Source organism: Cervus elaphus, chromosome 16, assembly GCF_910594005.1.
Source record: "Cervus elaphus chromosome 16, mCerEla1.1, whole genome shotgun sequence".
Classification (NCBI taxonomy): domain Eukaryota; kingdom Metazoa; phylum Chordata; class Mammalia; order Artiodactyla; family Cervidae; genus Cervus; species Cervus elaphus.
In genome coordinates this window covers 34,586,280-34,609,711 of record NC_057830.1, presented here as the reverse complement: position 1 = coordinate 34,609,711, position 23,432 = coordinate 34,586,280, and the positions used below count along the sequence as shown (strand labels likewise).

Genomic DNA, 23,432 nt, shown 5'->3' with positions numbered 1-23,432 from the left:
ACAGTGAGTTTCACTTCTTTCTTTCCAATTTGAAATCCTTTTGTTTCTTTCTCTTCTCTGAGTGCTATGGATAGGACTTCCAAGATCATGCTGAATAAAAGTGGCAAGAGTGGGCATCCTTGCCTTGTTCCTGATTTTAGAGGAATGCTCTCAGTTTTTCATGTTGAGTATGGTATTAGCTGTAGGTCCATCATATATGGCCTTTATTATTTTGAGGTATGTTTCCTCTATGCCCACTTTTTGGAAAGTTTTTTGAATCATAAATGGATGCTGAATTTTGTCAAAGGCTTTTTCTCCACCTATTGAGATGATCATATGGTTTTCATTCTTCAACTTGTTAATGTGCTATATCATATTGAAACAAAAATCCTTGCATCCCTAGGATAAATTCCACTTGATCATGATGTGTGATCATGTATGATCATGATGTATTGTTGGATTTGGTTTGCCAATATTTTTTTTTGTTATTGATTTTTTTGCATCTATGTTTATCAGTGATATTGGCCTATAATTTTCTTTTTTTAGTGATACCTTTTTCTGGTTTTGGTATCAGGGTGATGGGGGTCTCATAGGATGAGTTTGGAAGTATTCCCTCCTCTGCAATTTTTTGGACTAATTTGAGAAAGATAATTGCTAACTCTTCTCTAAATGATTGGCAGAATTCACCTCTGAAGCTATCTGGTCCTGGACTTTTGTTTGTTGGGGGAGTTTTAAAATTATGAATTCAATTTCATTACTGGTAATTGTTATGTTCATATTTTCTATTTCTTCCTAGTTCATTCTTGGGAGACTGTACCTCTCTAAGAAACTGTCCATTTCTTTTAGGTTGTTCACATTACTGGCATATAGTTGTTTGTAGCAGTCTCTCATAATCCTTTGTATTTCTGTGTTATTGGCTCTAACTTTTCCTTTTTCATTTCTGACTTTATTGATTTGGACCCTCTCTCTTTTTTTTTGATGAATCTGGCTAAAGGTTTATCAATTTTATCTTTTCAAAGAATCAGCTTTTAGTATCACTGATCTTTTCTATATCTTTTAGTTTCTATTTCATTTATTTCTGCTCTGATCTTTATAATTTCTTATCTTCTACCAACTTTGGATTTTGTTTGTTCCTTCTCATTGCTTTAGGTATAAGGGTAGGTTGTTTATTTGTGATTTTTGTTTCCTGAGGTAAGCTTGTATCGTATAAACTTTCCTCTTAGAATTCCTTTTGCTGTGTCCCATAAGTTTGGATCATTATTTTTTAGTTTTCATTTACCTCTAGGTATTTTTTTTTATTTCCTCTTTGACTTTCTCAGTGATTGACTGGTTCCTTCATAGAATATTGCTTAGTCTCCCATGTGTTTGTGTTTCTTTACAGTTTTTTCTTATAGTTGATTTCATCTCATTGTGTTGTGGTTGGAAAGATGCTTGATATGATTTCAGTTTTCTTAAATTTACTGAGGCTTGTTTTTGTGGCCTATCATATAACCTATCCTGGCGAATGTGCCATGTACACTCTAAAGAATGTGTATGCTACTACTTTTGGATGGAACATTCTCACTATATCAATTAAGCCATCTGGTCTAATGTGTCATTTAAGGCCTATGTTTCCTTATTGATTTTCTATCTGATTGATCTGTCCATTGATGCAAGTTAAAGTCCCCCACTACTATTGTGTTACTGTTGATTTTTCCTTTTTTGTCCATTAATATTTGCTTATACATTTAGGTGCTTTTATGTTGGACTTCCCTGGTGGCTCAGACGGCAAAGCGTCTGCCTACAGTGTGGGAGACCTGGGTTCAATCCCTGGGTCGGGAAGATCTCCTGGAGAAGGAAATGGTAACCCACGCCAGTATTCTTGCCTGGAAAATCCCATGGACGGAGAAGCCTGGCAGGCTACAGGCCATGGGGTCGCAAAGAGTCGGACACGACTGAGCGACTTCACTTTCACTTTCACTATGTTGGGTTTAGATAAATTTACAATTGTTGTATCTTCTTGGATTCATCCCTTGATCATTATGTAGTATCCTTTTTGTCTTATAGTCTTTATTTTAAAGTCTATTTTGTCTGATATTTTTCTTTGGATTTTCATATTCATGGAAATCCTTTTCCCATCCCTTCACATTCAATCTGTGTGTGTCTCTAGATCTGAAGTGAGTCTCTTGCAGGCTGCAAGTACATGGGTCCTGTTTTTATATCCATTCAGTCACTCTAAGTCTTTTGGTTGAAATATTTAGTCCATTTACATTACCACATTATTGATGGGGTGATTTTAGCATAAACTAACGTCTATGGCTGGGGATTTGTTCTGTAAGTGAACGTCGAAATGTCTCTTGTCAGTAATGTTTGGGTAACAAAAGACATATAAATATGTCTCTGGTTAATAATGTGTTAAAGTAATTATCAATGTGAAGAATCTTCCTGCCAAACAGGAGACATGGGTTCAATTCCTGGGTCAGGAAGATCCCCTGGAGAAGGAAATGGCATGCCATTCCAGGATTCTTGCCTCAGAAATCCCATGGATGATGGAGCCTGGCAGGCTACAGACCATGGGGTTGCAAAAGAGCTGGGACATGACTTAGTAACTAAACAAACAAACAAAAACAATCTTATTGTCATTTTCAAGATTATTTTTGTCTTGTTTTGTAGGTCTTTTTTCCCTTTCTTCTTCTTTTGTTCTTTTCTCTTGTGATCTGATGACTAATAAGTTTTACATTAGCATCAAAAAGAAAAGAAAATATTAACTTCCTATATCAGACTGCAACTCCCCTCAAAAGGAACATCAGTCTGGATCATGGTGGCCCTCTAGTGACTGTTCAAGGTTATGAGCACAGAAGTGCTACATCCCTATCACTTCGAGGCAATGGGATGTGATGACTTTGTCCCTTAGTCATATTGCTAAGGAGCTCTTTGTTTAGTACTACCAGCCTTATTCATGGTGTCCACTATTTTCAAAAATGAATCATGGTGAAATTTCTGAAATAATTTTCAGTAATCTAGCTTTTCCCTTATTTGCTTAGAACTGACCTTAAGCATTAGTAAAGAAAAACAGCATCACACCCATATATTTTAAAAAGTAATATCTATTTCTCAAAAACAGAAAAGCAAGATGCCTAGAGATACCATTAAAATTTTTTATTTCACAAATCAGTGAAAAAATTCTGATATTTGGATAACATTTTATTAAAAGTGATCACCAATAACCTTTGAAAATAGACCTTCTGGAAAAGCTATCTGGCCATTTTGCTATTGCCAAGATATTAAGTGCATTACTCTTTAGCCCAAAAGTTCTCAAATGAAAAGGGAAGGAACATATAATATGAAAGTGGCATCAGAAATGGAGGGCCAGAGAGCTACAGTTTATGCACTCACTTCTACCATCAAATTTTGATACACTACAAAATGAGCCTTCTAAGTAACAACACTGGACACGTATGGTAAATCTCCTACATATGAACCTTCAAGTTGTGAACTTTCAAAGATGTGAACATGCATTTCATCAATGTCAGGCATGAGTGAAATTGCCCTCCATCTCCCATTGCTGACAATCCTTCAGCTCTACCATCTCCCACCTCCTCTCCTATCTCCAGTCAGTAACTCTTCTTACCTGTTCACTCACTGCCAGCCGCTATATGCTAGCTGCTGGACTTACTACTGTACTTTCCAAACTGGACCATAAGATTAAACATGTTTGCTTTATTTTTTGAGTTTGCTTTTTACGTATTATTTGTGTGAAAATATTATAAACCTATTACAATATAGTATCATAGAGCAGGTTGTATTAGTTGGGTACCTATGCAAACTTTGTTAGACTTATGAACAAACTGGACTTGTGAATGCGCTCTTGGAATGGAACTCATTTGTATATAGGGGATTTATTGTATATATACACACATGTGTACACAAATGTAATCTTTCAGTTTTCATTGCTAGATCTCAAGTTATATCAGGGCCAATATTTCACTTCATTTGATTAAAAATAGAGCTAAATTCTCACTTCTGGAAAGCCTCTGTGACTCCTTTAGTACATTAACTCATAAGCATCTACTCTCTACATTTCTATTTGTTTTGAAAGTTTCCCTTTCCTTGAACATAGCTTGCACAATATATACTGAGCTGCTAAACATTTACAGATTGTTCCAAGAGTCTTAACATCATACACTACAACATCACATATGGTAGTTCCACTGGCTTCCCTGAAACACCTCTTACAAAGGGCACTTCTAAGAAACAATAGAAATAATAGGGATGAAGTAAGGGTGAGCATACACAAAACCAAGTCATGATAACATCTTAAAGAAATCACTTTGCCCTCTCTGAAACATTTTAAAACACTTGAATCTTTACATGTTTCATGTTTCAGAAATTTACAGATAGTAGAAAATAAAAATTAGTGCCCCAAATATATTCTTTTAATTCACCTCTAAGGAAACGTACTTTCCTTTTAACTTTGATCCAGAATTCAAACAAAAAGTTTAAAAGGTGTTAACATACCTGTCATAGCCCAGAGGTTGAGGAGAATGAAGATTAAATTTAGGACTGCTTCTAGAAATTGTATTCCCTGGTGAGATATTATTTATGCGCTGTAATACATAAAATACAGAAATAATATTTTGTCATTCCATTTAAACATTTTATATACATTGAAAAAACCTGTAGCACACTAATTTACTAATGTAATTGAGAATTTGGTATCCTACATGAGAAAATGTAAGCACAGATATTAAGGGAAAAAGTGCAACAAATGCCCAAAGGACTCTCTCTCTTCATGTCTGAAGTCCAAACCCTGCCATATAAGCCCTCAAGGGGCATCCTGGCTCCCGGATTTTTCAGGACCCTAACAGTACCAGCTTTGGATTAGTCTCTTCTCTAATCATCATTTGACTTAGTGACTGACTCATCCACACCCAAAGCTGTGGCACTGGAACCCCAATCTTGAAACCTCCAAAAGTCAGGGAAGAGGCTTTCTGGTTTGGAAAAGGTCCTCAAAATTCTAAATGGGCCTTAGCCTGTTTCTGTAGGAGGGTTTAAAAGCCCAAGGTCTCCACTCTGGTGATCTCATAACCACAAAGAACAACCAAAGAGTCTAAATAAACTCCTCGGCCAGAAGCACTCTCCCTCTTCTCTCAACAGGGAAATAGTTATCTGTATCTCCATGAGGAGAAGGGGACGACAAAGGATGAGATGGCTGGATGGCATCACTGACTCAATGGACATGAGTTTGAGTAAACTCCGGGAGTTGGTGATGGACAGGGAGGCCTGGTAAGCTGTGATTCATGGGGTTGCAAAGAGTCAGACATGACTGAACTGAACTGAACTGAACTGAGACATATCACTTTTTATATTAGTGGTACCTGTGCACATCCCAACTCACTGCATGCGTTAAAGTTGCTTCAGTTGTGTCCGACTCTTTGCAGCCCCATGGACTGTAGCCCGCCAGGCTTCTCTGTCCAAGGGATTCTCCAGGCAAGGATACTGGAGTGGGTTGCCATTTCCTCCTCCAGGGGATCTTCCTGACCCAGTGATTGAACCCAGGTCCCTTATGTGTCCTGCATTGGTAGGAGGGTTCTTTATACTCTCACCACCTGGGAAGCCCCCTCAAGTCCTTACCATACTGTAAACTTTTCCAGCACCCAGGCCACACCTTTTACACTTTTCTCTGGTTTTCTGGAACATTGAACAAAGAGTTGGCAAACATCTACACATTTATTTATGCAGAGGAGTGGCATATTTTTTAATTTGGGAAAATCTTGCCTCCTTTTATTATATGAAATTGTTTTCTCATTCTTGTAAGTTCTAAGAAAATACACGATTTTTTAATCAAAATACCACAAGAAAGAAGAAAAGGCATTATAAAATCCTGTTGCATACCAAGGATCTGTTGAACTTGCTGTAGCTGTTTTCAAGGGCACTCCTCAGGCCGTCGTTACTGTCATGCAGTTTCCTGTTAGCTGTTCTACAGAGTAAATACATACAATAAATAAGTAGATAAGGAAAGTATTAGTGGGATCACTGTCACCACTTTCTTTTCAGGCTGTGATGTTCAGAATGTGGACCTATTACCTCTTGTAACTTTCTACCACTTCCCTTCAAATCTTCTAAACTGAGATCATTAATTCATTACTAGAAGTGCAACTTAACAATGTGTCAACCCTCTTTAAAGGTCTCCAGGCATTTTAGGAGTGAGTCAGTCATGCTGTGGAAGCTGCTTCTCCTTCAGGGAGCTCCACTGTTAAGACAGGTTTGGTGCAGGCCTTACTGTTCCCTACAGGCCTAAAGCCAGCCCGCCCTACCTACTCTCTCTCTCCTGCTGGGGGATAGATCTGCCGTGTTCTGTCACACTTCTTTCTCCTGGCTCCTCCTACTTGTGGCCTGGTGCTATACTCCCAGGCACGTTATGTACCAGTTAAAAGCTCCAATGTTACAGCTACATGTGAAAAAATGAAATTAGAACACCTCCTAATACCATACACAAAGAGAAACTTGAAATGGATTAAAGACCTAAATGTAAGACCAGGAACTATAAAACTCTTAAAGGAAAACATACGCAGAACACTCGATGACATAAATCAAAGCAAGTTCCTCTATGACCTACTTCCTAGAATAATGGAAATAAAAACAAAAGTAAACAAGTGGGACCTGATTAAACTTGAAAGCTTTTGCACAGCAAAGGAAAGTATAAGCAAGGTGAAAAGATAACCCTCAGAATTGGAGAAAGTAATAGCGAAGGAAACAACTGACAAAGGATTAATTTCCAAAACATAGAAGCAGCTCATAAAACTCAATACCAGAAAAACAAACAACCCAATCAAAAAGTGGGAAAAAGACCTAAACAGGCATTTCTCCAAAGAAGACATACAGATGGCTAACAAACACATGAAAAGATGCTCATCATCGCTCATTATTAGAGAAATGCAAATCAAAATTAAATGAGATATCACCTCAAACTGGTCAGAATGGCCATCATCAAAAAGTCTACAAACAATAAATGCTGGAGAGGGTGTGGAAAAAAAGGGAACCCTCTTGCACTGTTGGTGGGAATGTAAGGCTACTATGAAAGACGGTATAGTGATTTCTTAAGAAAACTAGGAATAAAACTATCATATGAACCAGCAAGCCCACTCCTAGGCATATACCCGGAGGAAACCAAAACTGAAAAAGACAATATATCCCATTGTTCATTGCAGCACTATTTACAATAGCTAGAACATAGAAGCAACCTAGATGTCCATCGACAGATGAATGGATAAAGAAGTTTTGGTACATATACACAATGGAATATTACTCAGCCATAAAAAAGAACACATTTGAATCAGTTCTAATGAGGTGGATGAAGCTAGAGCCTATTATACAGTGTGAAGTAAGTCAGAAAGAGAAAGTTAAATATTGTTTACTAACACATATATGTGGAATCTAGAAAGACCGTACCAGAGAATTTATCTACAGGGCAGCAATGGAGAAAGACATAGAGAACAGACTTAAGGACATGGGGAGAGGGCAGGAGAGGGCGAGATGTATAGAGAGAGTAACATGGAGACTTACATTACCATACGTAAAATAGATAGCCAATGGGAATTTGCTGTATGGCTCTCAAACAGGGTTCTGTAGCAACCTAGAGGGGTGGGATGGGGAGGGAGGTGGGAGGGTGGTTCAAGAGGAAAGGGACACATGTATACCTTATGGCTGACTCATGTTGAGGTTAGACAGAAAACAACAAAATTCTGTAAAGCAATTATCCTTCAATTAAAAAATAATTTAAAAAAAAAGCTCCAATATTGACTCAGGGTTCAAACCCCAACTCAGGCACTTACTTTCCATATATCTTACAGAAGCCATTTAAATAGCCAGAGCCTCAGCAACCTCTAAAATCAAATAGTCTCTTCCTTAGAGACCAGCTACTCTTTCCCTGCTTCAGGTTTATTCATCCTTCACAACTCAATTCAATTGTTTCTTCCTCCAAAAACACTTCCTGGACCTTCCTGGGTAGGAGAATGCCCTTGAGATACATGGCTCCTCTTGGCCCTCCTCTCTCCTTTGGCACATTGTATTTAGACGTACTGATCAGGTTCCATCTTCTTCCCCTAGACTAGCCCATAAGGAGAGAGGCTGAGTGCCTCTCTGAGTGTCAGCTCCTGGCATACCTGAACCACCAGTTCAGTTCAGTTCAGTTCAGTCGCTCAGTCGTGTCTGACTCTTTGCGACCCCATGAAACGCAGCATGCCAGGCCTCCCTGTCCATCACCCACTCCCGGAGTCTACCTTTTATTTGAACCATAAAAGGTGCTAAATGAAAACCTGCTGAATAAATTAATAGATGAATTAATAGGATTTTTGTAACGTATCAATTCTATCAGCGCCACAGGTGAGGCTTAATAAGCATTTGTAATGGTGAAAAAAATAATCAAGCCTGACCTGACATTATCTGGGGGAAGTAAAACCAGAAGAAAATATTGCCTGGGAGAAAAGAGAGAAAGGGCATCAGGGAAGAGGGAGGTTTTGTCAGTGAGGTCCTCAGAGAATGGATTCTGCAGCTTAGTTGCAGAGCTGACAGAGCAGGTGTACTATTTCCAAGAGATTTTGAAAAAAGAAAAACATACTGCTAACCAGGCACAATAAACTGCATGAGAACGATCGTGTATGCCTAGTGATGTGACATGAACTGTGTGGGATGCCTAAAACCTCTGTGTGCGGAGCTGTACAGAAAGCAGATGAGGTCAGGGCTGTGGTTCTTTACAGTATAATAAATGTATTATAAAGATACGCTGGACATACCAACCTGATTTAAGAGGATTTTTAGAGAATTATAATCTCGTTCCTGGATTAGAGGAGTTTATGCAGGATTAGCAGCATCAGAAAGCTAAACTAATGTGCTAAAGTCACCACATCAAGAAGAACATGTGTGGATCTCCTGACCCAGCCTCTGATATATGGCAACTCGTGTTATATGTGGCACGTGTTTTACTAACAAAACATAAGTTAAATGTAAGTGTGATGAGAAATATGAGAACTTACTGGAGTATTTCAATTTGCCTCTCAAGACTATTTCGATCTTCTGTGTATTCTCGGATTATTTCCAGATCCCTGTAAAATTACATTTTATGTTTGAATGAGCATTAGGTGTTCAGTCCTGCCTTACCTATACCTACTCTCCCAGATTCCTTTCCACCTCTTCCAAAGTCCTGTGTCCTTGACCATGGTTTCTATCTCTCCATGCTCCTGCTCAGGTCCTCTGAGCCCAGTAGCAGACTCTTCTCCCCTGTGAGCCACAAGCATACCCATACCTCTGCTTCCTCCTGCAAGGCTCTGCTTCCTCCATTCCCCCTTGAAGCATCCACAGCTCCTCCACCCCAGCCCACTGCCCTGGCTCTGTTCCTTACTGGGACTGAATCCCTGGCCTTCTACTAAGCCTGCTCGCCACAGGCGCTCACATTACCCATTCAGCCCAACCCACTCTCTCACCTCTGACTCTTCTCTGCTCATTCCAAGGCTTACACAACCCCAATCCCAGCTATATTAATACTCCTTTCTTATCTCTGTGCTCCAAGTCCTGCTGACCCTCCCTTCTGCACCCTAAGCCACGGAGGGATCCACAGAACCAGGCTTTCTCTGTTCACTATAAACTCACGCTCAGCAAGTCCTCTGTTGCTTTATTACAAAGCAGTCCTGGCCTTCTCCTTAAAATGTCCATTTAGAACATCAGCCACTTCCTTCCAGCCCCTATCCCACCCCAGCCCCATTTCTAAGCAGACAATCCCCATCACTATCTTCCCCAGACCCTCAGGCTGTCAGATTTTGTCCATAACAACTAACTTGCCCATTTGTACTCTTGATAAGGCTACAAGTTTCCCAATTGTCTCTAGGAATTTAAGTTCCTTAGCCAAAAATTCTGGGACCTTATATTACAGCCTTAAACTAGTTTTAAAACTTTTTAATTTTTTTAAACTTTTGCCTTTCCATTCAAAATATCTTTTTCTGTCCACTGGCCTGACCACTGTTCCCCAAACCAGTCATATCCCTCCTTATGTCCTTGCCTCTGCTTTGGGTTTTGCCACATACGGAATGTCTCTGAGACTCTTTTTCCATCTGTAAAATGGGGATAAGGAAAGTTCCTATTGCATAGGAAACTGTGACTGAATTAATGTTAATGAAGTACTAAAGACAGTGTCAGGCAGTTGTCGGTGGGACCTGTGTTACTTGTTGACAAGCTAACTCAAGTGTCTCTTCTTTAATAAAGTCTCCACCTTTCTGAACTAAAAGAACACTTTGTCTACCATCTCATGGCAATAAACCCAACATGTGACACTGCTGGTGGTATTGTTTCTGACATTGTTGAGTTCTTATGCTGTTTAACTCAGTAACCTTTTAGCTTTTAAGTCTCCCAACTAAATTTGAAGTTCTCAAAGAGCAGAGGCCACATCTTTTCTTTTTTTAAAATGTACTCCACACTCATAACTCCTTATCTAGCTCAGGGACCTGTATATAGTAAGCACTTAATAAATGTATGACTGCTTTTCACTGTGCGTGTGCATGCTCAGTCATGTTCGATTCTTTGCAACCTCATAGACTGTAGCTCACCAGGCTCCTCTATCCACGGAATTTCCCAGGCAAGAATACTGAAGTGGGTTGCCATTTCCTACTCCAGGGGCTCTTCCTGACCCAGGGACCGAACTCAGATCTCCTGCATTGGCAGGTGGATTTTTTACCACTGAGCCACCTGAGGAAGCTTTTCATTACGCGATCTTAATTCTGAATAAGGTTGGTGAAACAACAAACAAAACACAAGGTATTTTTCTCAGGTGTACATGTACTAGGGGATACATGCATATAGTCATGTATATAGATGCATTTTCATATTTACAATACTCCTATATAAATATCTATGTGTATCTTCCTTATGTATAATTACATGCCTTTGTGTGTACATGTGTGTGTTAGATCCTGTATTAACACCATATTGCAAAACTAAAGCATAGTAAAATAAAATGACTTGCCTAAGATGTTTAGTCTTCTATTATTTTTATGTTGCTGGGCTGGAATTTCTACCTTCAAAGCACCTCAGTTAGCACTGCCTCTTGATACTTTAGGTATATTCTTCTGCTCCCATTTAATTCAAACATTTCTAAGCTCTGCACTGTTCTGAGCAGTCAATAATTAAACTAGCTAATCAGTTTGTTTTTAAAAATTAAAAACACAAAAATCACTAGATCTGACATTAAACATAAAATTTTTAGAAAACAAAGAAAATATTAGCAAAGTTAATAAATAACCCCTTATTACTACATAGCTAAGCTTCATTCACATGGATGTCACCCAAATAAACATTCCATTCAAACTACAAAGTAAAATGTGAAGTTTCATACCTTTCAGAATTCAGACTCTGATCAGCATAATCACTTTTCAAAGAATCTAGTTCACTCTGAAGAAAGGCTATGTTTGTCTGTGCTTCTAAAAGATCTTTCTTAACTTTCTGATTTTCCTAGAGGAAAGGAACAGTGCAGGTCATTAGACTCAGAGTTTCTTCCACAGGGAGATGTGAAGTCAAGTACAGTGTAACTTTCCCACATGTCACTCTCACCCCTCCACAGTCTTCAAACCTTGGTGTTCAAAGAACTAATTACCAATTCAAGGTAATTTTAAATTTTAATAAAGTATTAAAATGTCAAAATTAAATTTAAGTTGATGTTGTTTTGTTGTTCTTCTTCTTTTTTAAATACTTGGGCATTTGGTGCAAAACTACAACAGTAAGAGTTTATCATTATGATACTTTAACATGTTATTGGTAAAACAACGGAGACCAAACATTTAAACATCTGTTTTACTTAATGAGAGTTGTGGAATTACCGATAGTCTGTGGAATTGACAGTATCTACTACCAGGTAGATTGGCTACTTTTCATAATAAATCCTATCACCTAACATTGTTAAGTTTTACACTTAAAAATGCACCTGTGTGGTTAGAAAATTTCTATATTTTTCTTAAAAACAAAAGAGAAAGAACAACAAAAAAATCACTGGAAGTTTCTGGTTAAATATGGTAGACTGGGCACATGAATTAGTCTTCTTTCCCTTTTGAGACCCTATTAACATGAAATACCAAAGGAAATAAACTAATAAAAGTTAAAAGAATGGAAGAGGGGCCAGTCAACAGTCAAGTGATCTAAAAACATTGCTGGAAAAAGGAAACTGGATGGCAATGTGCTGACAAAGGGAAGCAAGAAGGGGAAAAGGAGGTCCAGATGATAGGTGTTGAAGGTTCTGCTGTAGTGCAGAGCAGAGGCAACTGGTCAGGCAGAAGCCCAGAGAGTGAGAAGAGGGATGAAACCAGAGATTAAAATTATATATTAAGTCATGCTGCCTCTCAAGCCCATACCTGCTCTTACTCTAGGAAAGAGCAGAAAGCCAAAACTGATTCCAAAGGCAACAAGTCATTTAAAAATAACTGAATGATTCCCCAAAGGAAAGCTAAGGCTTCTCTTTGTACATATCCATGCCTCATGCATATGGTAACTGGAGTTCCATGTCTGACAGCCAGCCTCACATACAGAGCTCCAAGGAGACTTTCAGAAGAGAGGCCCTGAGGTAACCACATCTATTTGCCTAGCTGCACAGGAATCATACATTGGCTACCTGAAATGGTCAGAAATTCCAAGGTGACATCTGGGTAGCAAGCTTAAAAAGCAATCAATCCAATAAGAACTGAAATCTCCTGGACTCCAAAACTTCTCCAATATTTTCAGGAGAAGAAAAAACAAATTCCATGTACTGGAAAGAATAGATAGAAGTTGCAGAGTATCAGGGATATGAAGATGGCAGAATTTCTTTTTATAAGTAACCAAAAACCCCACCAAGAGAATCCAAGAGAAGTAAGCAACTCTTTAAAGTCATGATTCAAGCACAAAACCAACCAAGAGGTAGCAAAACCTGGAACTGGTAGTGAATACGTGGATCCTAACCACAAAGCTGGGGGACCTTCTCTTTTTGAGTGGCACAGAGATAAGAACTGGAGAGAAATAAATGCAATTCTAGTATCATTCATGCTCACTTCTTGGCTCTGCAGGGGAGAATATTTAGATTCATAATAAAGGAAATGTTCATTATTGGCTTTCAGTGTTTGAGTCAACCTGGAAACTAAAGAAAATGACAATGATGAAACAGATATAGATATTATCAGTTCTGGCAACAGAAATACTAGAGATATTGTCAGCAGAAGATGGAAAGGGACAGCAAGACGAAGGATAGGGCAATAAGACCTCATCTTACAAAGCTAGGGAAACAGATCTGAGTTGATGTTATATGAATGCAGGGGTTAACTAATAAATGTTTAAAGGCCACAAAATCGTTGCTCTGAGTAAAAAATAAATAAAGCATTTACAATAGGTATTAGGTAATAGACCAAGGGAAAAGTCTGCCAAAAATGTAACACCTTTAGTCAGAGGTATTTCAAAGACTCTCTAACTGTAGTATTAATTTCTCTTTAAGTTTTTATTCCTGGAACACTGAAACCATAGCATGATTTTATTTAAGAAACAGAAGTCTAACAGGAAATACATTACTGAAAATGAAAAGGTAATTCTTACCATTGATAAGTCATAAATTTGTTTCTTTAATGCAGCCACATCTTGTTTCTGACTTATGTGTTTTGATTGTTCTTCTAGCTGAAAGAGCAAGTTAAAATTGAGCATTTACAAACTCACTTTCAGTTGGTTCCACTAAATTCAGGAATCTATTCATGTTCAGATATGGGAATTCTAAATGTCTTCAATTTTGAACATTATACAACCACATAAATCATTAAATTAGGTGTAATCCATAAGAATTTGAAAATTTGCTTTAAGTTAATTAAAATGTTTGAAACGGGGGTTTATTTATTTTTTTGTCCAGGTCCTACTTTAAAAAATTTTATTTATTTATTTTAATTGGAGGCTAACTACTTTACAATTTTGCGGTAGTTTTTGCCATACATTGACAGGAATCAGCCATGGGTGTACACGTGTCCCCCTGTTCCGAATCCCCCTCCCACCTCCCTCCTCATCCCATCCCTCTGGGTTGTCCCAGTGCACTGGCTTTGAGTGCCCTGTTTCACTCATCGAACTTGGACTGGTCATCTATTTCATATATGGTAATATGTGTTTCAATACTATTCTCTCAAATCATCTCACCCTCACCTTCGCCTGCAGAGTTCAAAACTCTGTTCTTTATATCTGTGTCTCTCTTGCTGTCTTGCATATAGGGTTGTCGTTACCATCGTTCTAAATTTCATATATATGCGTTAATATACTGCATTGGTGTTTTTCTTTCTGACTTACTTCACTCTGTATGGTAGGCTCCAGTTTCATTTGCCTCATTAGAAATGACTCAAATGCATTCTTTTAATAGCTGAGTAATATTTCATTGTGTATATGTACCACAACTGTCTTATCCATTCATCTGCTGATGGACATCTAGGTTGCTTCCATGTCCTGGCTATTGTTAACAGTGCTGCAGTGAACACTGGGGTGCATATGTCTCTTTCAACTCTGGTTTCCTTGGTGTATATGCCCAGCAGTGGGATTGCTGGGTTGTATGGCAGTTCTACTTCCAGTTTTTTAAGGAATCTCCACACTGTTCTCCATAGTGGCTGTACTAGTTTGCATTCCCACCAACAGTGTAAGAGGGTTCCCTTTTCTCCACACCCTCTCCAGCATTTATTGCTTGTAGACTTCTGGATAGCAGCCCTTCTGACTGGTGTGTAATGGTACCTCATTGTGGTTTTGATTTGCATTTCTCTGATAATGAGTGATGTTGAGCATTTTTTGATGCGTTTGTTAGCCATCTGTATGTCTTCTTTGGAGAAATGTCTGTTTAGTTCTTTGGCCCACTTTTTGACTGGGTCATTTATTTTTCTTTTATTGAGCTGCTTGTATATTTTTGAGGTTAATTCTCTATCAGTTGCTTCATTTGCTATTATTTTCTCCCATTCTGAAGGCTGTCTTTTCACCTTGCTTATAGTTTCCTTCATTGTGCATAAGCTTTTAAGTTTAATTGGGTCCCATTTGTTTATTTTTGCTTTTATTTCCATTATTCTGGGAGGTGGGCCATAGAGGATCTTGCTGTGATTTATGTCAGAGAGTGTCCTGCTTGTTTTCTTCTAGGAGTTTTATAGTTTCTGGTCTTACATTTAGATCTTTAATCCATTTTGAGTTTATTTTTGCGGATGGTGTTAGAAAGTGTTCTAGTTTCATTCTTTTATAAGTGGATGACCAGTTTTCTCAGCACCACGTGTTAAAGAAATTGTCTTTTCTCCATTGTACATTTTTGCCTCTTTTGTTAAAAAAAAAAGGTGTCCATAGGTTTGTGGATTTATCTCTGGGCTTTCTATTTTGTTCCATTGATCTATATTTCTGTCTTTGTGCCAGTACCACACTATCTTGATGACTGTAGCTTTGCAGTAGAGCCTGAAGTCAGGCAGGTTGATTCCTCCAGTGCCATTCTTCTTTCTCAAGATCGCTTTGGCTATTCAAGGTTTTTTTCTGTTTAAATACAAATTGTGAAATTATTTGTTCTAGTTCTGTGAAAAATACCATTGGTAGCTTGATAGGGATTGCACTGAATCTATAGATTGCTTTGGGTAGTATACTCATTTTCACTATATTGATTCTTCTGATCCATGAACATGTTGTTTCCCCATCTATTTGTGTCCTCTTTGATTTCTTTCATCAGTGTTTTATAGTTTTCTATATATAAGCCTTTTGTTTCTCTAGGTAAATTTATTTCTAAGTATTTTATTCTTTTCATTGCAATGGTGAATGAGATTGTTTTCTTCTCTTTCTGTTTTCTCATTGTTAGTGTATAGGAATGCAAGGGATTTCTGTGTATTAATTTTATATCCTGAGACTTTACCATATTCATTGATTAGCTCTAGTAATTTTCCGGTTGTGTCTTTAGGGTTTTCTACATAGAGGATCATGTCATCTGCAAACAGTGAGAGTTTTATTTCTTCTTTTCCAATCTGGATTCCTTTTCATTTTTTTCTCTAATTGCTGTGGCTAAAACTTCCAAAACTATGTTGAATAGTAGTCGTGAGAGTGGGCATGCTTGTCTTGAAATGCTTTCAATTTTTTCACCACTGAGGATAATGTATGCTGTGGGTTTATCATATATGGCTTTTATTATTTTGAGGTATGTTCCTTCTATGCCTGCTTTCTGGAGAGTTTTTTTTTTTTTTTTAAACCATAAATGGGTGTTGAATTTTTTCAAAGGCTTTCTCTGCATCTATTGAGATAATCATATGGCTTTTATCTTTCAATTTGTTAATGTGGTGTATCACATTGATTGATTTGCAGATATTGAAGAATCCTTGCATACCTGGGATAAATCCCACTTGGTCATGATGTATGATCTTTTTAATATGGTGTTGGATTCTGTTTGCTAGAACTTTGTTGAGGATTTCTGCATCTGTGTTCATCAGTGATATTGGCCTGTAGTTTTCATTTTTTGGTGGCATCTTTGTCTGGTTTTGGTTTTAGGGTGATGGTGGCCTCATAGAATGAGTTGGGGAGTTTACCTTCCTCTGCAATTTTCTGGAAGAGTTTGAGTAGGGTAGGTGTTAGCTCTTCTCTACATTTTTGGTAGAATTCAGCTGTGAAGCCATCTGGTCCTGGGCTTTTGTTTGTTGGAAGATTTTTAATTACAGTTTCAATTTCTGTGGATGTGATGGGTCTGTTAAGATTTTCTATTTCTTCCTGGTTCAGTTATGGAAGGTTATACTTTTCTAAGAATTCATCTATTTCTTCCAAGTTGTCCATTTTATTGGCAAATAGTTGCGGATAGTAGTCTCTTACGATCCTTGCATTTCTGTGTTTTCTGTTTTGATTTCTCCAGTTTCATTCCTAATTTTATTGATTTGATTCTTCTCCCTTTTTTTCTTGATGAGTCTGGCTAATGGTTTGTCTATTTTATTTATCTTCTCAAAGAACCAGGTTTTAGTTTTTTTGATTTTTGCTATAGTCTCCTTTCTTTTTCATTTATTTCTGCTATGATTTTTATGATTTCTTTCCTTCTACTAACTTTGAGGTTCTTCATTTCTTCCTTTTCTAGCTGCTTTAGGTGTAAAGTTAGGTTATTTATTTGACTTTTCTCTTGCTTCTTAAGGTAAGCTTGTATCGCTATGAATCTTCCTCTTAGCACTGCTTTTACTGAATCCCATAGGTTTTGGGTTGTCTTGTTTTCATTTTCATTTGTTTCTGTGCATATTTTGATTTCCTTTTTGACTTGTTTCATGATTTTTTGGTTATTCAGGAGCATGGTATTTAGCCTCCATTATGTTTGTATTTTTAACATTTTTTCCCCTGTCTTTGACATCTAATCTTACCACATTGTGATCAGAAAAGATTCCTTGAAATGATTTCCATTTTTTTGAATTTACCAAGGCTAGATTTATGGCCCAGGGTGTAATCTATCTTGAAGAATGTTCCGTGTGCACTTGAGAAAAAGGTGAAATTCACTGTTTTGGGGGGGAAATGTCCTATAGATATCAATTATGCCTAACTGGCCCACTGTATCATTTAAAGCTTGTGTTTCCTTGTTAATTTTATGTTTGGTTGATCCATCCATAGGTGTGAGTGGGGCATTTAAGTCTCCCACTATTAGTGTGTTACTGTTAATTTCCCCTTTCATACTTGTTAGCATTTGCCTTACATATTGAGGTGCTCCTACATTGGGTGCATATATATTTATAATTGTTATATCTTCTTCTTGGATTGATCCTTTGATCATTATGTAGTGCCCTTGTTTCTTTTCATGGTCTTTATTTCAAAGTCTATTTAATCTGATATGAGTATTGCTACTCCTGCTTTCTTTTGGTCTCCATTTCCATGAAATATCTTTTTCCAGCCCTTCCCTTTCAGTCTGTATGTGTCCCTTGGTTTGAGGTGGGTCTCTTGTAGACAGCATATATAGGGGTCTTATTTTTGTATCCACTCAGCCAGTCTTTGTCTTTTGGTTGGGGCATTCAATCCATTTACATTCAAGGTAATTACTGATAAGTATGATCCTGCTGTCATTTACTTTGTTGTTTTGAGTTCGATTTTATAAACCTTTTCTGTGTTTCCTGTCTAGAGAAGATCCTTTACCATTTGTTGGAGAGCTGGTTTGGTGGTGCTGAATTCTCTCAGCTTTTGCTTGTCTGTTAAGCTTTTGATTCTTCTTCATATCTAATGAGATCCTTGCTGGGTATAGTAATCTACTGTATATACTATAGTACTATATATAGTACTACATACAGTATAGTACTGCTATACTATATAGTAGTAATTACTAAAGTATAGTAGGTTTTTCTTTCATCACTTTAAGTATGTCCTGCCATTCCCTTCTGGCCTGTAGAGTTCCTATTGAAAGATCAGTTGTTATCCTTATGGGGATCCCCTTGTGTGTTACTTGTTACTTTTCCCTTGCTGCTGTTAATATTTGCTCTTTGTGTTTGATCTTCGTTAGTTTGACTGATATGTGTCTTGAGGTGTTTTGCCTTGGGTTTATCCTCTTTGGGACTCTCTGGGTTCCTTGGACTTGGGTGGCTATTTCCTTCCTCATTTTAGGGAAGTTTTCAACTGTTATCTCCTCAAGTATTTTCTCATGCCCTATCTATCTTCTTCTTCTAGGACACTTGTGATTCAAATGCTGGGGCATTTAACATTGTCCCAGAGGTCTCTGAGGTTGTCCTCATTTCTTTTAATTTTTTTCTTTTTTCCTCTCTGCTTCATTTGTTTCCACCATTCTATCTTCCACCTCACTTATCCTAGCTTCTGCTTCAGTTATTCTACTATTGGTTCCCTCCAGAGTGCTTTTGATCTCAGTTATTGTATTATTCATTTTTTATTGTCTCTTCTTTATTTCTTCTAGGTCCTTGTTAAACATTTCTTGCATCTTTTCAATCCTTGTCTCTAGTCTATAATCTGTAACTCCATTTTGTTTTCAAGATTTTGGATCATCTTTATTCTGAATTCTTTTTCAGGTAGACTCCCTATCTCCTCCTCTTTTGTTTGCTTTAGTGGGTATTTATCATGTTCCTTTACCTGCTGGATATTTCTCTGCCTTTTCATTTTGTTTAGATTTCTGTGTTTCAGGTGTTTCGATTTCTGTGTTTCAGGTGCCCTTTCCGTAGGCTGGAAGTTCGTGGTTCTTCTTTATTGTGGAGCCTGCTCCCTGTGGGTGGGGTTGGACTAGTGCCTTGTCAAAGTTTCCTGGTTGGGGGAGCTTGTGTCTATGTTCTGGTGGGTGAAGCTGGGTCTCTTATCTCTGGAGTGCAATGAAGTGTCCAGTAGTGAGTTTTGAGGTGTCTATGGGTTTGGCATGGCTTTGGGCAGCCTGTCTTTTAATGCTCAGGGCTATGTTCCTGCTTTGCTGGAGAATCAGAATGGTATGTCTTGCACTGGAACTTGTTGGCTCTTGGGTGGAGCTTGGTTTTCAGTGCAGGTATGGAGACTTTCAGGTGAGCTCTTGTCTATTAATGTTCCCTGGAATCAGGAGTTCTCTGATGTTCTCAATTTTCGAGTTAAGCCTCCTGCCTCTGGCTTTCAGTCCTTCTCTTACAGTAACCTCAAGACTTCTCCATCCATACAGCACAGATGATAAAACACCTAGGTTAATAGTGAAACAATTCTACACAGCGAGGAACATCTAGGGAGACTCACAGAATTACATGGAGAAGAGAAGAGGGAGGAGGGAAACAGAGGTGACCAGGAGGAGAAGGGGGGCATCAAAAGGGGAGAGAGCAATCTAGTCAGTAATCAGTTCCCTAAATGTTCTCCACAGCCCAGAACACCCAGAGAGATTCATAGAGTTAAGTATAGAAGAGAAGAGGGAGGAAGGAGATAGAGGTGACCTGGGGAGAAAAGGGAGTGTCAAAAGGGGAGAGAGCAATCAAGCCAGTAATCACACCCCTAAGTGAAAATGGATACTGAAGATTAGATTCTTAAAGGTATAAAATTGATAACACATAACCAAAACAAAGATTAAAAATCTAGAATAGAGGTTAGACTCTCAAAAATACAATATAAAAAATACAAAAGAAAATCAATCCAAAAATAAAAAATATATATATGAAATTTGCTTTGAAAATAGGGTCTTTTTTTGGCAAGGTAATAATAATAGGTTATAAAGATGAAAATTAAAGGAATAATAAAAGAACTTAAATTAGCCATCAGTATGTTTCCTTTGGAGAAATGTCTGTTTAGTTCTTTGGCCCATTTTTTGATTGGGTCATTTATTTTTCTGGAATTGAGCTTCAGGAATTGCATCACTCATTATCAGAGAAATGCAAATCAAAACCACAATGAGGTACCATTACACTCCAGTCAGGATGACTACTCTCCAAAAGTCTACAAGCAATAAATGCTGGAGAGGGTGTGGAGAAAAGGGAACCCTCTTACACTGTTGGTGGGAATGCAAACTAGTACAGCCGCTATGGAGAACACTGTGGAGATTTCTTAAAAAACTGGAAATAGACCTGCCATATGACCCAGCAATCCCACTTCTGGGCATACACACTGAGGAAACCAGATCTGAAAGAGACACATGCACCCCAATGTTCATCGAAGCACTGTTTATAATAGCCAGGACATGGAAGCAACCTAGATGCCCATCAGCAGACAAATGGATAAGGAAGCTGTGGTACATATACACCATGGAATATTACTCAGCTATTAAAAAGAATTCATTTGAATCAGTTCTAATGAGATGGATGAAACTGGAGCCCATTATACAGAGTGAAGTAAGCCAGAAAAATAAAGACCATTACAGTATACTAACACATACATATGGAATTTAGAAAGATGGTAACGATAACCCTATATGCAAAACAGAAAAAGAGACACAGAAGTACAGAACAGACTTTTGAACTCTGTGGGAGAAGGCGAGGGTGGGATGTTTCGAGAGAACAGCATCGAAACATGTATATTATCTAGGGTGAAACAGATCACCAGCCCAGGTGAGATGCCTGAGACAAGTGCTCAGGCCTGGTGCACTGGGAAGACCCAGAGGGATCGGGTGGAGAGGGAGGTGGGAGGGGGGATCGGGATGGGGAATACGTGTAAATCTATGGCTGATTCATATCAATGTATGACAAAACCCACTGAAAGAAAAAATAAATAAAGGAGAAAAAAAAAAAGAAAGATGGTAACGATAACCCTATATGCAAAAGAGAAAAAGAGACACAGATGTACAGAACAGACTTTTGGACTCTGTGGGAGAAGGCGAGGGTGGGATGTTTCGAGAGAACAGCATCGAAACATGTATATTATCTAGGGTGAAACAGATCACCAGCCCAGGTTGGATGCATGAGACAAGTGCTCAGGCCTGGTGCACTGGGAAGACCCAGAGAGATTGGGTAGAGAGGGAGGTGGGAGTGGGGATCAGGATGGGCAATACATGTAAATCCATGGCTGATTCATGTCAATGTATGACAAAAAACCACTACAATATTGTAAAGTAATTAGCCTCCAACTAATAAAAATAAATGGAAAAAAAACATAAAAAAGAAAAAGGAAAGTTAAAGGACTAGGAAAAAAGAAACAAAAACTTTCATTATTTTGCAGATGATATGATCCCTTACATAGAAAATCTCAAAAAACAAAGCTTAACACATTGGGGTTATTTAATAAATGTTGAGAAAAATAAGCAATAAAACAGTTGTGAGGATTAAAAAAAAGAACTTAAAAAAAATTAAAAAGTGATAACAGTAAAAATATATCTAGAAATTTCTCTGGAGCTGTTATGGGCAGTGTGGGGTCAGTTCAGTTTAAGATAGTTCCTTGTTCCAGCTTTTACTTGTTCTCAAGGTCTATAGGCCCCCTCCAATGCACAGTCAATGTTAACTACAGGGTTTTAATCTGTTGCACCTGTCACTTCCAGAGCAGTCCCCTCTTGTTAGTTTATTTTGGCTTCCTCTGTTTGCAAGTCTCTTCAGTGTCTAATTTCCGCCCTGACACAAGGGGGGAAAGGGGGTCACTTATTTAGGCTCACTTGTTCAGTTGTCTTGTGGGGAGGGAGGGACACTGCAAACAAATATAGCTGGCGTGTGTGGGAAGTGCTTGCAGTGTATGGACCACACTGGGTCTGCCACAGCTCAAGGCGGCATGTGCTTCCCAGGTCTGCACTGCTCAGGCTCCAGGGTGCTCTGCAAGGGCACTGTCTGAAGTGGGCCCTACGTTTCGTGCACTTCCCAGGTCTAAGTCAGTCAGATTCTCATGTACTCTGCAAGGGCATAGACACAGACTGGTGCGTGTTCTGCGCCCTTCCCAGGTCTGAGCAATTCAGGTGACCAGGTGCTTGATGAGCTCACTGTCCCGGGGGACCGTGCATCTTAATCACCTCCCTGGCCCCAGCCATTCAGGGGGCTCTGCGAGAGCAGCGTCTCAGGTGTGCCATGTGTCTCCTCTGGGGAGCTGATCTCAGGCTGTGACCCTCCTGGCGGATGTCAACCATCCAGGATCCCAGGAAGACATGGTTAGAAACTGGAAGCCTGCTCAGTTTGGTGGAAGATGCGGTCTCTGGGGCAGAGATTGCAGCAGCCCCTTGCCTTCCAGCTCTGGCTGTCACATGCCTGCCTCTCTACCTCCAGGAGGGTGGGGGGGAAGGGACCTGTGTGCAGGCCAGCTAGCTCTCCTTTGGTATTTGTTCAATCCATTGTTTTGTGAGTGGGCCAGGCCGAACGTTAGAGCTTTTGCGGGAAAGCTCTTTTTTTTTTCTCTCTGGCGATCCCACAGTTCGGGTTGCTGCCTCACGTTAGCTTCCTCAGATTGCCCTCACAGCATTCAGGCCCAGTTCCTACTCTAAGCACTGATGAGGCAGCCCGCATCTCCCTGACCAGTGCCCTGCTCACTGGTGGTGGACGCAGGTGTCTGGGCTACTTCTCCACTGGCAGTTGTGGTTAGGCTTTGAACAAGCCATTAAACCTGGAACTCAGCGTCCTCAGCTGTAAAAGTGGGAAACTTATACTTTCCTCAGAGAAAATTTGAGAATTTGATTTTCTTAAATAATGAAGAAGAGGTTAATAAGCTACACAGTCAATAAAATGTTAGTTATTATGGTTAGACAGGACAGTTTACTATTAATCCCATTTTACAGATGAGACGCTAACCATCAGAATCATGAAGCCAATTGTCCTAGGTGTTACAGGAAGGAATTGGCACAGCCTCGATAAAGACTCAGGTCTCATCACTCCTGATTCTTACTGTTCAGTGCCTTTTTGGTCTTCATCATATGTTCTATGAGGGCAAGAAATTCTTGTGTCTCCTCTTTTTTATTAAAATATTTATTTATTTATTTTTGGCTGCGTCAGGTCTTAGCTGTGCATGTGGGATCTCTGTTGTGGTGGGTAGGCTCCAGAGTGCTTGGGCTCAGCAGCTGCAGCCTGCAAGCTTAGTTGCCTCATGGCATGTGGGATCTTAGTTCCCTGACCAGGGACTGAACACGTGTC

General features: G+C 38.9%; 1 protein-coding gene across 2 annotated transcripts in view; it reads right to left on the bottom strand.

The window, feature by feature from the left end:
• RASEF (RAS and EF-hand domain containing) overlaps window positions 1-23,432 on the bottom strand; it is a 93,839-nt gene that overhangs the window by 26,414 nt on the left and 43,993 nt on the right. For both annotated transcript variants that reach the window (XM_043870520.1, XM_043870521.1), the window contains exons 5-9: window positions 13,558-13,635; window positions 11,342-11,457; window positions 8,994-9,062; window positions 5,854-5,938; window positions 4,477-4,565 (exon numbers count right to left, since the gene is read on the bottom strand). In XM_043870520.1, the coding sequence (XP_043726455.1) occupies window positions 4,477-4,565; window positions 5,854-5,938; window positions 8,994-9,062; window positions 11,342-11,457; window positions 13,558-13,635 (437 nt within the window). The remainder of the gene's footprint in view (window positions 1-4,476; window positions 4,566-5,853; window positions 5,939-8,993; window positions 9,063-11,341; window positions 11,458-13,557; window positions 13,636-23,432) is intronic.